Below are 21709 nucleotides of genomic sequence, written 5' to 3'. Positions count from 1 at the left end.
CTGAACAGATGAGTTGTTAAGTTGTTCTTTTTTTAATTAATGGAGTCAGCATATCTAATTCATTTAGGGAGGTCATTCCAAAGTCTGGGCGCTATACAGCTAAAGGCCCTGTCACCCACAGAGTGCAGGTTAGTTTGGGACACAACAAGATTGTCAGAATCAGAGAACCTTAGTGGTCGACCAGGACCACAGTGATGGAGAAGGTCACTGATATAGTCCGGTGTAAGTTCATTTAAAGCTTTGTAGGTTAATAATAGAATTTTATATTAAATCCTGTAAGATGCAGGGAGCCAGTGGAGGCGAAGGAGGATGGGTACTCATTGTTGCTGGTTCATGTTAGGACTCTTGCAGCAGAGTTTTAAATCAACTGGAGCTGTTATATAAGATTAGAAGGGGCACCTGACTGCAGAGAGTTACAATAATCGATGTGGGATGTGATAAAAGCATGGACAAGTTTCTCAGCATTAGAAAAGGAGAGAAATGAGTTAACACAGGATGTGTTACAGAGGTGAAAGTAAGAAAGTTTCTTAATGCGGTTTATGTAGGTGGAATAAAAAAGGGAGGAATCAAAAATGTGATCCTGCTCTGGATTAAGCTGTTGACATGACATTTGACTGTTGAGGCTCTGCATTATGTTTGTCTTTCATGATATACAAATATTCCGTATGATATAAATTGTTACTCTCTTGTGAAATCATAAAGCAGATTAACTTTATGTCTACAATTGAATAGCTGGCCTTATTCTGAAACGACTGTTTTGCAGGACATAACTAAAACCTGTCACATTATTTTCACTGCATGCCTCGCTTCATATTAGCATTTTATGACTGGTAGGAAAAGGTTCTTTGCTAGAAAAGTCTTTAGCTGGCTGTGTAAATGGGAGACACTGAGGAATGGCTTTATATCATTTGGAACATAATGCTAGTATTTCTTAGGCAGATGTGAGAATTTTATATTATGTATGCTAATATTTACAATGCGAAAATATTTTTCATATTGGAAATTGTTATTATTTTTATATGCCCCAAGTCTTCTCTGCATCATTGTGCAGAAACACAAAATAAAACACTCGGTTCTTTGTTGTTCTGCTTGATTAAAATCATGGAACAGAGGGTTACATACATGACACTTAATTAAACTATGTACAACATTCTTGTCAGGTAAATGATTACTTTGTTTTGTGATACTTTCTTAATTATTAGAAGCCACTGAGGTTCCAGTTCTTATCCATAGCAGGAGGTGTGTGCAAAATACCCCATGATAACTGGAAGGACCAGTTAGCTGAACACTGGCATCTTACTCTGGTAATATGGAATAATAAATTAAATGTGGAACATGTTACCAATTAGGATATGCTTATCTTAAGTAGATAAATTTGCATTATAAGCATATGACATCTTTATATGGAAAAGCCCCCTTTTTTGACATATGCATTCTCAGACACTGTCTGCCAACGACCATTAAAGCTCCACTCCAACCATTTCGTCTTAAAGCCAACTCCCATTAAAATGTGCAGCAATCTCCCTTTAGTCTGCTGACTGCTGGGAATGGAAGTCCTCTCAGTAGCACTGCCACAGGTTCATCTCAGCAGCAGGCTTGTTTAATAATATGCAGCAACATAGCACTCTTAAGAGCCTAATGAGACATGTGTTGTCACCTTTCTGTTTTTAAGGGTGACAGGAAATGCCTCAAAAACTGATACAACATGGGAACAAGAGTTGGCTGGGTTATGCTGATCTGAGCCTGAACACTTTTGGTGTCACAAAGATCACTTTGATGATGCCCTATATAGACATGCACTGATGCCTGCATGGGGTTCTAATTTATTTCTTTCTTAAGAAACTGTTTACCCTCTTTCACAGAATGTGTAATTTAAAGGCTCTTTGCTTTCTTGCCAGTGGGCTTCTGCCATTCAGACATCTCGCCCCACCCAACCTGTGCAACACACTCAGCCCGCCCGACTCAGCCTGTGTAATGTTTCCTGTGTGCTGCCCACCAGCCTACTTGTAAATAGCTTTCTGCACTTTAACAGTTTTCCACAAAATCAGTAATGGGCACTTAGTAATTTATAACATTATAACATATTTATATTTTTTGTTTCAGGCACTTTCCAGACAATTTTGATATTCAGGCGTTTTGGGCTTCATGGAGTTTATTTGTGAATCCTGAGGGGTCGGAGATATCACACATTGTCTCTAAAGCAGTGGTTGTTCACTATAGATCGACTTTTTCAATAATTCATTTGACATGTCCTATTTTTTACGGGTCTGTCGATATGAATACCTACAGTTTAGCAAATTTGGCAAATAACCTATTTTTACTCATAGAGAGATACTACCCTCTTTAAATGTATTATTTGTTAATGGTCTTCTTTATTCTTCCAAGTTTATACTGATAGTTGCAGTTTTTAATTCACTGTATTGATGAAAAGCAGCAAAATAATATCATAAAGGCTAAATAATAAATGGTAAAAAATTAATGATTTACTCCATTGTTTAGTATATTAATAATACGATATATTATCTTTACACCCTGGGGACATTTTTCAGCAATCTCCATCTGAGGGGTGGTACTCTAAAATAAAGCTTATTATTCAAAAAATAAAGGCAAGATAGTCAATTTTTCACTACACATAGAATATGTGTTTATGTTAAATTAAAGCATTCCTTTAGTTAGAAACTGCTGCTAAACTAGGGAAAAAAAAAAGCACGCACAGTGATATTGTCAAATTTTTGTTTTCTGATTCAGTATAAATCATGTACAAATAATGCTAGGGCAGTTTTAACCTCTGAGGTATTCCCAGATATGTCAACTGTTCCTGTCTAAAGTTTCTTGTTAATAATACAAAGAAATAAATATTTAAAGTATTTGGCACCACAGGTCCCCCTCCCCTATAAAAAAAACCTCTCCAAATGGGAAACGAACTTCAAAACAATTTTATTGCACATAAAACAGTGAATCATATGAAATCTCTGAAACCATCTTCTAATACAATCTTACACTAAAGTTCCCCACCTACACATTTACTATTGACATTGTTTGCTCCTTCTTTAGTGTATTGTTTGGTACTCACGTCCTCAGCTGTGTTTCATTATGTCTATATATGGACATCTACATATTGTTGAAGACTTTTCATTCGCTGCCATCCAATGGTATAAACTTCTAGAGTGTGTGACCACCTGAGTCAGAGCTAATGACCCAGAAATGTGAGGTGGTACTTGCCAAAGGTACTTTTGCTTTGCAACTCCTCTTATTTGGAGGATACCTCATGATTGATGCATAATACAATAATGTGCTCAGACTTGTTTTAATCAGGAGAATCAATCAACAACAACATTTATTTATATAGCACATTTTCATACAAATAATGCAGCTCAAAGTGCTTTACATGATGAAGAATGAGAATAAAGACAAAATAAATAAGAATTAAAATTAGGGAACACTAATTTACCTGGAATAAAAGTAAGGTCCAATGGCCAGGGAGGACAGAAAAAACAAAAAAAAACTCCAGACGGCTGGAGAAAAAAAATAAAATCTGCAGGGGTTCCAGGCCACAACACCGCCCAGCCCCCTCTAGGCATTCTACCTAACATAAATGACCTCAATCAGTCCTTATTGTATTTAAGGCTCTCATGGAAGAATTTGATGATGACTGTCATGGGGACTTCTGGCCTTTAATCCATCAATGTAGGGACATCACGGTGCTTTGATTAGGTGGTGGTGGTGCAGATCGCCACCACAGAAAACTGGACAAAGAACAGAAGAGAAAGTAGGTATTAATACAGATTTTACAGCCACCATGAATAATAATGATAATTAATTGAATATACAGAGCATCAGGATTAAACTAAAACAAAGCTATGAGAAAGCCATGTTAAAGTAATGTGTTTTCAGCAGTGTTTTAAAGTGCTCTACTGTATTAGCCTGGCAAATTTCTATCAGTCAGCCATTTCAGATTTTAGGTGCATAACAGCAGAAGGCCGCCTCACCACTTCTTTTAAGTTTAGCTCTTGGAATTATAAGTAGACACTAATTTGAAGATCTAAGGTTACGATTTTGAGTGTAAGATGTAAGACATTCTGAAATATAAGATGGAGCGAGATTATTTAAGGCTTTGTAAACCATAAGCAGTATTTTAAAGTCAATTCTAAATGGCACAGGTAACCAGTGTAGTGACATCAAAACTGGAGAAATGTGCTTGGATTTTCTTTTCCTAGTTAAGATTCTAGCAGCTGCATTCTGCACTAGTTGCAATCGATTGATGTATTTTTTGGGTAGTCCTGAGAGGAGTGTGTTACAGTAATCTAGTCGACTGAAAACAAAAGTGTGAACTAGTTTCTCAGCATCTTGCAATGTTATAAGAGGTCTAACGTTTGCTATATTTCTTAAGTGAAAAAATGCTGTCCTAGTAATCTGATTAATATGTGATTTAAAATTCAGGTCAGAGTCAATAATTACCCCTAAATTCTTTACCTCCGTCTTCACTTTTAATCCTAGTGGATCAAGTTTATTGCTAATAACCCCATTATATCCATTTTTGCCAATTACCAAAATTTCTGTTTTCTCCTTATTTAGTTTGAGAAAATTACTACTCATCCATTCAGAAACACAAGTAAGACATTGTATCAGTGAATCAAGGGAGTCAGGGTCGTCAGGTGCTATTGATAAATACAGTTGTGTGTTGTCAGCATAGCTGTGGTAGCTCACGTTTTGCCCTGAGATAATCTGACCTAATGGAAGCATGTAAATCGAAAAGAGCAGTGGACCCAGGATAGAGCCTTTTGGATGTCATGTGTCTTTGAAGTATAATTACCACAACACTAGCAAAGAACTTTCTACCTGCCAGGTAGGATTCAGCCCAATTTAAGACACTACCAGAGATGCCCTAGAAATTGACTAAGGCAATTTCTAGGAATATTGTGATCAATGGTATCAAATGTGGCACTCAGATCTAAGAGGATGAGAACAGATAAACGGTCTCTGTCTGCATTTACTACTTTAATGAGTGCAGTTTCTGTACTGTGATTTGTTCTGAAACCCGACTGAATCTTATCAAGAATGGCATGTTTATTGAGGTGATCATTAAGCTGCATAATAACTGCCTTCCCTAGGATTTTACTTAAGAAATGCAGGTTTGAAATAGGTTTAAAATTTTCAAATGCAGAGGAGTCAAGATTATTTTTCTTGAGCAGGAGTTTAACTACAGCAGTCTTAAGACTGAGTTATGGGTTTACTATGTCAAGAATATTATCAATTAGCACGCCTGATACTTTGAAAAAACATGTTGGTATTGGGTCAAAGACGCAGGTAGAGGGTCTCAGTTGAGAAATTATTTTATATAAATCAGGTAAATCTATCCTGGTGAAAGAATTTAATTTGTTTATAATGGAGTACCGGGGTTTAAGAGGATAAGTATTGGGGAGATGTACTATATTATTTCTAATATCATTAATTTTCTGATTAAAAAATACAGCAAAAGCCTCACAAGTTTCACTGGAAGTATTTTGGAGGCATTCCATTGAGAGACCAGTCTATTGCAAGGCCCATTCAGTTGTTTTACATGCTCATCTTTAGGATGTTAGAGTAACAAGTAGAGGAAAGACCCTACAGAGAACTTGCAAACTCCACACACATGCTGACATTGTTCAAAACAAGGATTCTGGATTCATGAGCCAATAGTGCAAACGACTGTACCACTGTGTTGCCTTTAACATTGGTACTAGTCTAGATATTACAGTTATTCAACATATCTAATCTTTTTAAATGGATATTTTCTAACACATCTGATCTATGTATCAAATAATACACTCCTCTGACTGACTGGCTTTTTTCCATTTCTTGCAGCTGTTGAGAGATTGCTTTGGTAACCAGGATGTCAGCCCAAAGTGTCAGACAGTTTTGAAATCTCTGAGAACGGGACGGTGGCAAAGACCTTCTGTGGTGATAGCCTGTAGTCACAGAGATGAACCTCTGTTGGAGTGAGATCAAGCGGAAATCTCAGAGCATCAGGTGAGTGCAGAAGTTCAATTCTTAAAGGTGCCCATTTTTTAAATTGTTATTCCTGGAGAGAATGAAAAATATATCTTATTGGCTCCAAAACATTCTAGGGTGCCCCATAGCCATCAACAACTGAAAAGGAAGACTGTTTTTATTATGTGTTGCTGTAAACCTACGGCTCAATTTTCTTTTCAGCGACTAGAGTAGGCGGTTAATGCTTGACTTAGAGATGACCTGTAAATGAAGCTAACCACCCCTAGAAACAAATGAGCACTGCTGAAGAAAGTATCGATGAACTTCACATTTACTCTTCTTAGATAAAGAAAAACACAAAAATGAGAGCTGTCATTAGTGAGGATTGTGCTGAATTTTATTTTTACCAGTTGTTTCTGCTATGCATCAAGCATATTTTTTGTTTTAGTCATGTTTTGTAATGTTAATTGCATGGCAGGGACCACTGTGATCATTGATCGCCATGGAAGGTGCTATAAAGATAAACGCTTTGATGTGGTGCTGTCCTTCCAAGTCTGCAGCTTTTTAAAATGAGGATTTGCATATTCCGTACTCCATAGCACAAAATACTTCTGCACCAGGCTTTGAAGAGATTCTTTGAAATTACACGGTTCGTTACATGTGTTTGGCTGCAATGCATCTAAGAAAATGAAAAAGGGAATGGTGATAAAATTAGCATAATAGTACAATTGATCCATGCGTCAGTTTGTTGACTTTTTAATACTTCAATTTATTTATGCCGATAAAACAAAAATGCATGGCCTTTAAAAGTCTAGTTTTACTAATGAGGTCTCTCCAGTGCCAAGCTGAAAGAGATTCCGACATTGTCAATGCAGCTCCACAGACATTTTTCAAATGCCTTCATCCAGCTCTGAGTGGGTGCTTTTCCTAATGAAAACATTTTTCACATTTTTTGGGAACCCTCAATTAGGATGCAGCCTCCATGTAAGGCGAAGGTTACCACAAGTTCACTACAGCTAGACATGAAATGTGAATGTCAATACATCCATCTTGGTCATTTATTTAGTTTTATTTATAACAACATTGCCTTATATAATATTTTACATGATTAAACTGACATTCCTACATTAAAAGTATAACGGTAATTTTTCTGACACTCCTATCCATGCCTGTTTGTGTTGTGTGCTTGTACTAAAACAGTATATTAGCTCTTAATTTTTAACATCATACAGTACATTGCTTTGCATTGCATTGTGAAATAATAAATTTTGTGAAAAAGTGTTATGTAAAATAAAGATTAATTGCTTAAAGTAAAAATGTAACAAATGGTAAGCAACTTTTTGTGCATTCTTGTGGTGTTAATATATTTCGCCTGGTCCCTCCAGTTTCTTCATCAGCGGTGTTCAGATTAGGGGAAGTGACTGATCTAAAGTGTGCCCAGTGTGAGTGTCATTGTCATTGTTCACAACCCAGCCCTGTAATGCACCCTAATTTCTGCCTTGCTCTCTATGCCTCTGTTATTTGTCTTAGACCCCACTGACCATGAATTGGATTAAGCAGGTCTGAGAGGAAGATGAGACAAATGACATACAATTATGTGAAATGGTGCAGGGTTTAGCAGTGCTGTCTCACAGTTGCAGAGCCCTGGGTTCATGTTCTTCCCCAGGCACTGCCTGTGTGGAGTTTGCATGTTCTCACTATGTCTATGTGGGATTTCCTTTAGGTACTCCAGAGTTCCTCCTACATCCCAAATACATACATGATAGGTGAAGTGATTGGAACGCTGTATTAATCCCCGAGGACATCCCCTAGAAATTTTTTAATAATGAGTGGCATTGCCTGTTAACCAATAAATAATATCAAAGGGTGTCTTTACAACAACAATAAGAATGCATACAATATTTAAATTAAATTAAATTAAAAGCACACCCACAAAAAGTAGAAATTCAAGACACTTTTGTTTCCTTTACATTGTAAGTTGACTCATTAACATAAGACGTGAGAGTTGCTGTTATATATATAGTCTTATATATAAACATCTATGCATGGAAGTGTGTGTCTGTCCCAAAAGTGAGAGTTGGAGTCGGGCTAAGGGCTCCACCTCCGAGGATGTGCAAGTGAGGCCAGCATGTCGGCAAAACAAAACATTCAAAGAGAGAGTCACTTGCTTATCCGTTATTACAGAAGCGTGGTGAGCACATCGGCAAAACGGTATCCCTTTTACTTTTCCTCCCGCCACTAATACACCAGCGAGGCGAGCACATCAGCAAAACGAAACCTCCGAAGAAAGACAGTCGCTTAGCCACTAATGCACAAACGATGCAAGCACGTCGACAAAACGAAACCTCCAATGAGAGAGATGCCCAGAGTAGTTCCTTTCAATTACCTGACATCTCTACATTTCAATTTTCTTTTCTGACGATTTCAATAGTTTTTAGGACCCCATGCTTTTTATAGCTTACATAGCTAATTATTATATTGGTCAGTCTGTTATGTCAGGTTTATATATCACAGCCTTTTTAAAATGGAAGGCATGTCACATTTAGGAAATGATGTTGCCACACACCTTAAGTGAATTGTACTGCATGACTAATTAAAAGATGGTTTCCGGTTTTCAGATTGTTGGAGCATGGAGCATCCTGGCTGGCTGCCCCCACTAAACCCAATAAAGCTTTTCTTAAAGACTACAATGTCGAGTGTACCTTGCAGTATCTGCAGAGATACAACCACCCAAGGATGCTGCCTCCTATTGTGTCGGGGAAGACTGTAGTCATCCTGGATTGTCTCCCCTTGTCCTTCCATTATGCTTTCCTCCCAGCTGGGTATTCCCCCAGGGTCCAACCCAGCTGGGACAGCAATATAACCACTGAGCATTGGGATTTTCTGCCTGTCTTCTGGGCAAGATAAGACAATCTTTGCCCTATTTCTAATGGTAGTATAGGGCTGGCCTCCCTTCCACTTAAGGAACCATTCTTCATCCTGGCCAGGACACCCATCCATGTGTATCGGCCACCACACTACTTTTTTGAAGATTTTGCACTGCACTTTGTTTATTGGAGACTGCTGTGTATAAATAAATTGCACTGAGCACTTCTTCCACCAGTCTTGCTTGTTTGCGTCCCCATTACAGTAGTCCATCCTTGGTCCATGACTATCAATGTCCCACAAAGGGTGATGACAAGGCTGTGGGCAGCCTTAGGCATCAAAAGTGTTAATACTTTAAATAAACCTTCCCCCAAGTAAGAATCATGTATGTTTTATTTTAAACTAAACATAGACAAAAATGCAATAAAACATTAAAAAATGAATATGTAATATGAAAACTATTAGAAATGTTATATTTTCTCTTCAGGCTATTTAAGAAGTAAATGCAATAAGTCAAAAAAGTTTCTAATAAAATTCTGAGCCTGTTATTTTTGTCAGTTTGTTTTTCCTTAGTTCCTCACTCCTTTGTTTCCTTGTTGAATTCCCACCTGATGTTTCTCTCTCACAGGCTCTTTGGATTCCTGCTGCAAACCTTTCCTCACTAGCAACAACAACCAGACAGTGTTTCTCTCTCTCTTTTTCCCTTGATTCTTAAAAAGTTGAATCCTTTGATTTTTGTCATTCCTTTGGTCATACATACAGTGCCTCCAAATGGCATCAGTCCAATATTTTTAAGCAGCTTTTTTAGTTTTTGTTCTGTTGCTTGCCACTTAGCTAGCTCTGGTCTTGAGTTGTGTCATTTATCCTGTCCTGTTTATCTGCACGGCTGTCCTCTGTACTAGCTGTCGTCTTAGTTCTTGTCTTGTATGATTTAGTCTTAACCACTCAGCTGTTGGGCCTTTCTTGTTTATCTGCTCTCCCACCTTGCGTAATGTAAGCTGCCTGTCTGTCTTCGGCCCTCTGACTCAGTCTTCCAGAAATTGCCTCAATTTTGTTTTTATCGTCAATTGTTATTAGTTACTGTCAGCCAGTATTGCCATTCTTGGACAATGACTTCTAGCTGGTTTATTTTCATTTCTGATCATGATCCTGGGGAGTACATTCGCGGCAGTTTTATTTCCGACACAATAGTATACACTTTGTTTTCGTAGTTTTGAACCCTCTTTCTCCCAGACACAGAGTTCTGATTCTCTTTTGAGAATTAATCTTGACTTGTTTCAGACACTAATATTGTTTAACAAATCTTCATGTAAAAAAAAACATAATATCAACAATTCAGCAGACATAATGAAGTTTCCTTATTTATTCGCCTGATTGGATTGTGAGACTTATAAAGTGTCTGTCTTCAGTACAAGTGAACCAAAAGCAGAAAATTCTAATTAAGTAGACAGTTATGTGGGCAGACATTTTGACAATCCATTTTTCTTTTAAGCAAATGTAACAAATAAAACTTGCTTCACTGGCATGTAAGGAGTCAGTCAATGCATATGCAGTAGTGGTGAGTGAAACACAAAGCCAAACAGGCAAAATGGAGCCTGTTGGCTCACAATATTGTCACATTGTCACTTTATCACTATTATTATTTGACTCAATATTCAGCTTAATGCAGACCCCCGTGACCCTGTGTTAGGATATAGCAAGTTGGACAATGACTGACTGACTGACAGTCTATTTTATCTGGTACAAAATAACACTCATATTATAACATAACACAACATCCACTTCAGTGTTGCTGGAAACTAAAGCCTATTCTGGCAGCATCAGGCCCAGGGTAGGAACCAAACCCTGGTCAGACACCAGTTCATCACATGCTAATTTTGAACCACCAATTAACCATCCTGCATGCCTTTGGAGATGCTGGAGGGAAGCGTGAGTAGGCAGAAGAAGGCCCACACAGGCTTGGAGGAAACATATTAAATGAGCTCAGACAATTGAACCCAGGATGCTAAATTCCTTAGGCAGCAGCACAAACTGGTGCTCTACCCTTTGTATTTTTGTAACTGTAGCGAACATTACAATTAGACAAATTTTCATTATCCTTTTAGGATAAAATGTAGTTAAAATGAAAAATAAAATAGTTTGTCAGTATTTTACTGGTGTCCATGTCATTCTCTGCTGGTACAGCCACTACTTCTAAGATCCTGAGTATTTTAGATGGCACCTATTAGCCAAGCAACTAGAATCAAGCACTGTTGAACTTACAATGCATAACACGGACAGCTCTCCACAATTCTACACCATAATTTAATAAGCACTTTGTGTATGAATTGGGGATGTTGTCTTGGTTGTGAAACAGTGGATTCACTTGAACTTACTTGTTAATATTTATGGAATAGTACATTTAAATCTCAACCAAATTTACCCCTCAGAATTCTGTAAGATTCTGTTTTGTTGGATTAAGTACTTCTTTCATATTGTAATATTTTATTGGATTACAAACACTTCTGAAATCTTGAGGGTTTATATATCATACTTTATGCTTATTAAAGTTATACTCAAACATTTGGACAGAAGAACAGTACAGTATTATGGACAGGATAGTCTGTGCCAGCCAGGCACTATGCAGATAAGGTGGGATAGGTGAGGCTTTAATCCAGTCACGTCCCATCTTAATGTAACAGTCACGACTAGTAATGATAGCGTGACTTGAGAAAAACAGGACACTGATTTAACGATAAAGCTGTATACTTCTTTTTGTAATAGATTTTCTGTCAGTGGATATTTGGCTGGCATTTTAAGGTGATACACTCTACAGAAGTACCACATTGAAAGTTGGGAGTAAAGAAAATGTGAACTGGTGTAGTAGCTGAATGTAAAATGGCTGAAATATCTGTTCTGCAAAGTCAATGTAATCCAAACCTTTTTGAGTTTTTTCCATTTCGCACAGGTATTCGCATCTTTCTTTTTGTGTGTACTATTCATTAAAGCTTTATGTCCATTATCATAGTATTCGCTAAAATAATTCTTATGAGGGTAATGGAAGCAACAGTAATGACATCAACAATTTTCTTGAACACTTCATTTTAAATTCACAAACTCCAGTTGGAAAATATAAGTGATGCATTGTATCCTGAATCTGTTCCTGGGTCTTCTAGGCCTTGTACACCTCATGTAAGTGGCACCAAAATGACTCTAACTACAGGACCAAACCACCTAAACAGGCTCTTCTCAATCTGGAGAAGCAACAGTTCTATAATTGAGGTCCTCCTGCATTGTTGTGTTATTAGCACAATCACAGAGAATGAGCCCAGAAGCCCTTTGCAGGAATTTAGTTTCAATTGTTTGTACTTTTGATCTAATTCTTTCAGTCACTACCCAGAGTTTGTAACCAGGGTTGGGTGTTAGGGATTATAGATTAAACAGCCCACTGCTCCATGGCCAGGATGAAAAATGTATTGTTCCTCCTGGTCCCAAAGTTCATCTGTTGAACACAGTCATCATTCCAGTACGCCAGCATAGCTTGTCTAAGGGGGTCTTCAGAGCAGCATTTTTTAATTTCAAATATTTTCAAAATCGTTCATTATATCTTTTTTTTTAGCTTTTGTTTTCAAGTAGTGAAGGTTTAGATTTTGAAACTTTTATTACATTGCTTTAGTTTTGTTTTAGTCATCAAAAAATATGCACTTTTACATGTCCAATAACACACTTTACTTTATATTTGTCAAATTGTATATCATACACCTTGCATACCGGTCATCTTTATTTATGAATGCATGAAACATGTCATTTTATCACAACTTTCTTATTATACTGTACTTTAACAGCTCAGGGCTTCCAGTGTAATAAAAAATGAAAGATTCAAATAACTAGCACAGAATGTACTGCTTTCACTTGTAAACTTTAAACCTGCAATAACTTTAAACAAATGTCTATTTAATTTTAAAAACACTATTATTTCCAGTTGTGTGATTCCTTATGCAAGTGGTAAGATCACCACACAACATAAAAAAGTTAAAAAAAAAATCTCTCTGCATAAGCTTGTCATTGTGGGTTGACCTTTGTCACTAAAGCATTGTAGTTTTAAAGCAGATGTATTGCCATTTCAGTTTAGGCAGTTCATAGTAAATATGCAGTATTTTCGAGGGCAGTGGGGAGCTGCCAATCTCATAATAGAATTAATGTTTAAATTTGTATTGCTGTATTTGGCCAGATGATGATGACGATGATGCCAGAAAGGATCAGTGACTTTATGCCATATGAGACACTTGTGTTGATGCAGAGGAACAGTGTAAAGGCAAGCAGGTTGGTCACACAAGAATCTTATTGTATCTAACTATGCTGACAATTAATCATACTTGCGCATTATGCAGAGAGAACAGTGTCGTGAAAATTGAAATCACAAAAGGAGTCGGTCTGCATCACAAAGAGTGGTACCAGTTTACCTTGATTGGTTTTGTTCAGAACTGATATGTTTTAGTTTTGTGTTCATTTTTTTCCTGTTTTCATGTTTTATATTTTTAAGGCTTTTTGTTTTTATTTTTGTTTTTAGCTAATGTAAATAAACTTAACAATAGTTTTCAATTTAGTTTTTGTTAATGCAAAAAACACTGTTTCAGGAGTGTGATCCATTGGTAAGTGAAACATATACTCTTGCTTAATGGGAACTTCCACTCCAGTCTGGAAGTCCTGTGTTACTGTCCTGTCCTTTCATGCAACATAGTCCTAGGGTTGCCATTATGACAGGCATCCACACCATACTTGCCAGAGTTTCTTAAAGCAGCCTCCACAACTAAGGTCTTGAACATGGTTTATTTGAATACTATATGCCTGACCTACGAGGAGATTCAGCCGAACCATCTGTGGAGGTGAGAGCTCATACTGAACAATACCTCAATGTCTAGAACATACAACCTCAGATCATTAGACAACTATACATTTTATGCAAGGTTCTCAAGTACCAGGTAAACTTAAGAGCATCCTTATGTTTAAGCATGATATCAGTTATGAACAATCCACGACTAGCACAGAAATACAAAACTACTCACTGCTCAGATTCATACAAGTCCAGCTATCCCGCCTAATCACATCTCACCAGGTACCTTAGTCATTTCCCGCGTAAGTGTTGTAGTCTTCTAGTAGAACTACTGAGTCAGCAGTTGGTAACCATTTGAGCATGGAATCCATTGTCTCCCAAATGCCTGAGTACTGTAAAGTGTTGTGTATACTTTACATGCAAACAAAGTCAAAATTGTCCTGTCTGCAACTCAAACTTGCAATGAGACAACCCTCTTATCCACGGAAACAAACTCCTACTGTATGACACCCAGCAAGTCAAGTCAAGTTGGAGAGCATGCACTGGTACAGTACGTTGTGGCACCCATTACATAACGAAACAACTCGGGATCCCGGTTTGCAACCCTTCAGTCAGACACACAGTCCAGTCCCACCCTCCGGAAATGACCCTCTATCTGCCGCAGCCAGATGTTACGTGGGTGACCCCTTGGCCTGGTCCAACCACTCGGGTCCCCAACAATGAGGATCTTACGAGCAGGATCACCCTTGGGGAAACGCGCCACATGGCTGTAGTGCTGTAACTGACGCTCCCTCACAGTGCAGGTAATGTGCCTCATTCGGGACTCCATGAGCAACCGCTCATTCGACACAAAGTCAAACCAATGATACCCAAGGATTTACCGGAGAGACATAGTACCAAAGGAGTCCAGTCTTCGTCTCAGATCATTGGATAGTGTCCATGTCTCGCAACCATATAGCAAGACAGGAAGCACCAGGACTCTAAAGACTTGGACCTTCGTCCTTTGCATAGATATCGGGAGCAACACACACACCATTCCAGCGACCTCATGACCCCCCATGCTCTCATAATCCGTCTACTGACTTCACAGGATGAGTCACCAGAGACATGACTGTCACTGCCAAGGTAAGTAAACCTCTCAACAAGGTTAACACTCTCTCCGCAAACAGACACACTGCTGATGGCTGTGCCCAAGAGGTCATTAAAGGCCTGGATCTTGGTTTTAATCCAGACACTCAGACAAGCATTAAACAGAGTAGGAGCAAGAACACACCTCCGACGAACCCCAGAATCAACTGAGAAAAATGCAGAGGTCCTGCCTCCAATCTGCATAGCACACACAGTACCAGTGTACAGGCCGGCCATGATATCCAGCAACTTCGAGGGTATCCCGCAAACCCTCAGGATGTCCCATAGGGCAGCTTGATCAACTGAGTCGAACGCTTTACGAAAATCGAAAAAGGCTACAAAGAAACTCTGCCATTATTCGCGTTTGTGCTCCATGAGAACCCTCAGTGCCAGGATACTGTCGATGGTAGACTTCTTAGGCGTAAAACCAGACTGTTCCGGTCGCTGGTAGGTGAGCAAGTGATCACGGATCCTATTGAGGACGACCCTAGCAAGGACCTTACCCGGCACCGAGAGCAGTGTTATCCCCCTGTAGTTTTCTGTAATTCAGACAATCACCCTTCCCTTTCCAGATAGGGACGACAAATCCCGATTTCCAGCCAGTTGGGATGACGCCAGTCTCCCAAATAGTAGCAAAGATTGCTTGCAACGCCAGGAGGACAGCCTTACCACCACTCTGGAAAAGTTCACCCCGGATACCACAGATCTCTGTAGCCTTCCCCCCCCTCAGCTGGTTCACCACCTGTGCAATCTCAGTGAGATTTGGTGATTCAAAGCTAATTGGAGGATCAGCCTCAGGAACCGTGGACCCAGAGATATCCAACGTCTTAGACGGAGGATCAGCTTTGAACAACTGCTTAAAGTAGCCAGCCCAGCGGGTCACAACTGAAGTGTCATCTGTAAGGACCGTTCCTTCAACTGCCCTGACTGCGACTCTCCGAGGAACAGATTCAGATGTGCATAATGCTTCGATTCCTCTGTAAGCAGGACATGGGTCGCTAGACCACAGATGGTGTGTCACTTGCTCACAGATTCCTCTAACAAACACCTCTTTATCTGCTCTCAGATCTCATACAGCAATCCTTCTCAGTTCCTGGTACAGACCAGAGTTGCCACTTAGCAGTGCGCTGCAACTCCTCTTGATGATATCCAGGGTGCCCTGCAAGATGAAACACCTCCTTCTGGGAACACCGGTAATACCAACACAGCCCTCAGCAACCTTCAGGGTCTTGTCACAGACGGTCTCCCATATAACATTAGGACTGGCAGTCATACCCAAATCTGAAAGTTCCTCAAACAAACTGCGTGCAAACTCATTAGAAACAGCCTGATCTTGGAGTCTGGTCAATTGGCTTGAAAGTATCATCACACCTTTCCTGGCTCTCTTCCACTGGGCAACTTGAAAGATGGAGAAAGACCGTTACTTGAGAAGTTTGGTTCCAGAGCCAATGTTTTCACCACAGGTGATTCTAACTGTATCTAGACAGTATTTTTCTACCTACTACACAAAGTCCAGCTCTTTCCCACCAATGAAGTCATGTTCCAAATTCCAAGAACAAATATCTGAATCTGTCCCACTCTCACCTGTTGCCTTAATAGAATTGCACACTACCCTCATCCTTCACCGTGTAACTCCTTGCAGCTTTTTTAGACTGAACATAAACAAGCTTTACAGGTTATCTTGCCATTAGAAACTCTCTAGTGAACTCTTTTTCTTCACCAGACTTGAGGAATTAATTCCAGTATCCCTGTTCCTTATAAGATTCTTTTTGATGTATTTTTTATGTCATCATGTGGGTCATCATGCCAGACTCTCTTCTTAGACCAAATTCCCATGGGTAATCCTTTCAAGAGTGCATATGTCCAGACAGCATACTGTAGTTCTAATGATCACTGAGACACATAAGCCTCCTCCCATACACCAAGGAAGGGTCATCATAGCCTGTACTTTCACATTCCCAATTTTGCATACTCCCTAGCATTATAGCCACTGATCAAGTTGTGTTAGACTAAACAGTGGCAGCTTTAAGTGTGTGTGTGTGTGTGTTTGTGTAGGCGACATTAGAAGGACCTGAATTAATAGTGTGTTACTAGAACATAAAAAGGGGTACATAATGATAGCTTGTGCACAGAAATAAAGTGGAAGCTTTTAATAAATTTCTACGGAAAAAATATGAAGTTGAGAAGAGAATAGAGCAATGTAGACTGGAACTCTTAGTAATGTTACCAAGTTTCTTTGATAGAGCACCGAATGGCCATTAAGTCTTTGGCATATTTTTATCTCCCCAAATCTATGAATGTGAATGAATCCATTCAAATTGAAAAGTGAAAGCAACCTTCATGTTTTTAACATTTTGAGACTGATGCTAAAAAGACCACCTATTACTACACAAAGATATCTATGGTGCTAAACTTGTGTATACTTTACATTGAGTTAGTTTATGTTCATTTTGAACACTTAGCTCAATAATTTGTCTTTGGAGCCAAGCATAAGGAAAACTGGCACTCCACACTCAGCCTCAGTATGGAGCTACCTTTCTGTGTAACAGATGTACACAAACACACACTCTTTCAGTTACAGGGGTTTAAAGGATGTGGCTCCATAAACATGTACTGATGGCAGTGCTGAGTGATGCTCAGTCCTTCCCTTGTCTTGTCTTCTCTGTCCAATAAGTGAACATCCTCCCTTTTTGATGAAGATCTAAGGGTAGTTTGTAGAGATAGTTAACTGACTGATTAAAACATGGCCTGCTTACTTCTTGCATTGTGTTGATTTTCATTTACTGTAAAAAATTACTTAGGTCTGTGACTTTGAACTAGATGAAGTGGGTTTGAGAATAGATTGATGGATGGAACTTCTACCTGGGGAAAGAAAAGGCAAAGTATCTCTCTAAACTATGTGGAGTGTTTCCATATAGAATTTTTTTAAACAGTGGCAGTTTTTCTCTGTGTGTAATGCCCACAAATCAAATAGTCTAAAGCTCAGCCTTTGATGCACTGGTGCTCAGCCTTAAGCACCCGAGATAGGTGATAACTGGAACTTATCTGCTGTAATGTACACCTGAAGTCATAGAGGAAAATTAATAAGGTATTAAAGCTGCAGTGAAGACCACAGGATTATAATACTTGTCTGTCAAAATCAGTTTTCAAATCTGTTTTATATGTTCTGGATTAGTGTGTCAATAGAAAGGAGTATATTTTAGAGTTCTAAAGATTCTTTTTACAAAAAGTGAAGCAATACAATAAGATGTTTGAATGTTACTAAAGTGAGAAGCTGAACAGTGTGTGTGCAGTGGAGTGTGCTTTTGGAATTTGTGCCAATTCAACCTACAAAGCATTTATAAGGTCAGGTACTGATGCTGGGTGAGAAGACCTGATTTGTGATCTGCATTAAAGTTCATCCCAAAAAGAGGAAGAGAGTGAGGGCAGAGCCAAGGATCAAATGGTGGAAGATGAAAAAGGAAGACTGCAAGGTTGAGTTTAGGAAGTAGGTGAGACAGGCACTTGGTGGCAGTGAAGAGTTACCAGACAGCTGGGAAACTACAGCAGATGTAGTAAGGGTGACAGCAAGAAAGGCGCTTGGCGTGACATCTGGAAAGAGGAAGGAGGAAAAGGAAACTAGGTGGTGGAATGAGGAAATACAGGAGAGTATACAGAGGAAGAGAATGCCAAAGAAGAAGTGGGATAATCAGAGAGATGCAGAAAGTAGACAAGAGTACAAGGAGATAAGACGCAAGGTAAAGAGAGAGGTGGCGAAGGCTAAAGAAAAGGCATATGATGAGTTGTATGAGAGGTTGGACACTAAGGAGGGAGAAAAGAACCTATACCAATTGGCTAGACAAAGGGACCAAGCTGGGAAAGATGTGCAGCAGGTTAGGATGATAAAGGATAAAGATGGAAACGTACTCACAAATGAGGAGAGTGTGTTGAGCAGATGGAAAGAGTACTTTGAGAGGCTGATGAATGAAGAGAATGAGAGAGAGAAGAGGTTGGATGATGTGGAGATAGTGAATCAGGAGGTGCAACGGATTAGCAAGGAGGAAGTAAGGACAGCTTTGAAGAGGATGAAAAATAGAAAGGCCGATGGTCCAGATGACATACTTATGGAAGCATGGAGGAGTTTAGGAGAGATGGCAGTGGAGTTTTTAACCAGATTGTTTAATGGAATCTTGGAAAGTGAGAGGATGCCTGAGGAGTGGAGAAGAAGTGTACTGGTGCCGATATTTAAGAATAAGGGGGATGTGCAGGACTGCAGTAACTACAGGGGAATAAAATTGATGAACTACAGCATGGTTATGGGAAAGAGTAGTGGAAGCTAGGTTAAGAAGTGAGGTGATGATTAGTGAGCAGCAGTATGCTTTCATGCCAAGAAAGTGTTTGCTCTGTGGATGTTAATGGAGAAGTTTAGAGAAGGCCAGAAGGAGTTGTATTGCGTCTTTATGGACCTGGAGAAAGCATATGACAGGGTGCCTCGAGAGGAGCTGTGGTATTGTATGAGGAAGTCGGGAGTGGCAGAGAAGTATGTAACAGTTGTACAGATTATGTACGAGGGAAGTGTGACAGTGGTAAGGTATGAGGTAGGAGTGACGGATGCATTCAAATTGGAGGTGGGATTACATCAGGGATCGGCTCTGAGCCCTTTCTTATTTGCAGTGGTGATGGACAGGTTGACAGACGAGATTAGACAGGAGTCCCCGTGGAGTTTGATGTTTTCTGATGACGTTGTGATCTGTAGCGATAGTAGGGAGCAGGTTGAGGAGACCCTGGAGAGGTGGAGATATGCTCTAGAGAGGAGAGGAATGAAGGTCAGTAGGAACAAGACAGAATACATGTGTGTAAATGAGAGGGAGGTCAGTGGAATGGTGAGGATGCAGAGAGTAGAGTTGGCGAAGGTGGATGAGTTTAAATACTTGGGATCAACAGTACAGAGTAATGGGGATTGTGGAAGAGAAGGAAAGAAGAGAGTGCAGGCAGGGTGGAAAGGATGGAAAAGAGAGTCAGGAGTAATTTGTGACAGACAGGTATCAGCAAGAGTGAAAGGAAAGGTTTACAGGACGGTAGTGAGACCAGCTATGTTATATGGGGTGGAGACGGTGGCACTGACCAGAAAGCAGGAGACAGAGCTGGAGGTGGCAGAGTTAAAGATGCTAAGATTTGCACTGGGTGTGACGAGGATGGGTAGGATTAGAAATGAGTACATTAGAGGGTCAACTCAAGTTGGACAGTTGGGAGACAAAATCAGAGAGGCGAGATTGCGTTGGTTTGGACATGTGCAGAGGAGAGATGCTGGGTATATTGGGAGAAGGATGCTAAGGATAGAGCTGCCAGGGAAGAGGAAAAGAGGAAGGCCTAAGCGAAGGTTTATGGATGTGGTGTGAGAGGACATGCAGGTGATGGGTGTAACAGAATAAGATGCAGAGGACAGAAAAATATGGAAGAAGATGATCCGCTGTGACAACTCCTAATGGGAGTAGGCAAAAGAAGAAGAAGATTAAAGTTCATCCCAAAGGTGTTGAATTTGGTTGAGGGGAGGACTCGATGCAGGTCACTTGAGGTCCTCCACACCAAACTTATCAAACTGTGTCTTTATCGAACTATCTTTGTGCACAAGGGTGAAGTCATGCTAGACAGAAATGGGCCTTCCCTAAACTGTTGCTACAAAGTTGGAAGTGCACAATTGTCTAAGTAGTCTTTATAAGCTGTAGGATTAACAGTTTCTTTCACTGAAGCCAGGGGGGCTAGCCCAAACCCTCAAAAACAGCCCCAGAAATTATCCCTTTTCCACCAAACTTTACATTAGACACTATGCAGTCTGAAAGGTAGTGTTCTCTTGGCATATTCCAAAGCCAGTTTTGTCCATCAGACTGTCAGATAGTGAAGTGTGATTTATCACTCCAGAGAACACATTTCTGAAGTGCTTCTGGCATGCTTTACACCACTCCAGCTAACGCTTGGCATTGCGCATTGTGATCTTAGACTTGTGTCCAGCTGCTTGGCCATGGAAACCTATTTGTTGAAGCTCCTGTCACACAGTTCTTGTGCTGATGTTGCTTCCAGAGGAAGTTTAGAACTCTGTTGTGAGTAATGCACAAGCGATTTTTACACGCCATACATTGCAGCACTCTGCAGCCACTCTCCGTGAATTTGCGTGGTCTGCCACTGTTCCTAGATGCTTCCACTCCACAATAATAACACTTACTGTTGACCGAGGCAGATCTAGCAGACGAGAAATACGATGTACTAATTTATGGCAACGGTGACATATTTAAAGTTACTGAGCTCTTCAGTAAGACCCATTCTATTGTCCATGATTGTCTATGGAGACTGCATGGTGATGCACCTCATTTTTTTTTTTTTTGTTTATTTCAGCTTATACAATTTCTTGTATTAGGAATTTGTTAGTTTTCGCATACCCCTTGGGGTGAGAGTGCAGGGTCAGCCATTGTACAGCGCCCCTGGAGCAATTGAAGGTTAAGGGCCTTGCTCAAGGGCGACATACTTTTGGCCATATAGTGTTTGGTTTTCAGTTATTGTATCAAAATTAAAGTTTACTGTTTATGTTCTATCTTTCTGTTATTACATTTTTGTAATTATTGTATGGCAGGTTGAGCTTATAAAGGAATGTGTGCTTATTAGGATAAAGTGAGCTGGATTGAATTTTTCGAGGGAAACACACATCATAATTATATTTTGCTCATCCAAGAAGAAATGTATTCACTTTATATGTCTATTTAATTTAGTGACAGAAAAAACTTACATACTCAGTTATTAAATGACAAATCTATACTAATAAAAGGCAAAGCCCTCACTCACTCACTCACTCACTCATCACTAATTCTCCAACTTCCCGTGTAGATAGAAGGCTGAAATTTGGCAGGCTTATTCCTTACAGCTTACTTACAAAAGTTAAGCAGGTTTCATTTCGAAATTCTA

At 39.5% G+C, this 21709-nt stretch overlaps 1 protein-coding gene across 3 annotated transcripts in view; it reads left to right on the top strand.

The window, feature by feature from the left end:
• The window catches only part of drp2 (dystrophin related protein 2), a 466042-nt gene that overhangs the window by 239769 nt on the left and 204564 nt on the right, over positions 1-21709 (top strand). For all 3 annotated transcript variants that reach the window (XM_039766030.1, XM_039766031.1, XM_039766029.1), the window contains exon 2: positions 5845-6009. In XM_039766030.1, coding sequence (XP_039621964.1) covers positions 5963-6009 — 47 coding nt within the window. In that variant the 5' untranslated portion in view covers positions 5845-5962. The remainder of the gene's footprint in view (positions 1-5844; positions 6010-21709) is intronic.

The sequence above is a fragment of the Polypterus senegalus genome, chromosome 10, assembly GCF_016835505.1.
Source record: "Polypterus senegalus isolate Bchr_013 chromosome 10, ASM1683550v1, whole genome shotgun sequence".
NCBI classification, from domain to species: domain Eukaryota; kingdom Metazoa; phylum Chordata; class Cladistia; order Polypteriformes; family Polypteridae; genus Polypterus; species Polypterus senegalus.
This window is presented reverse-complemented; position numbering and strand designations above follow the sequence as displayed.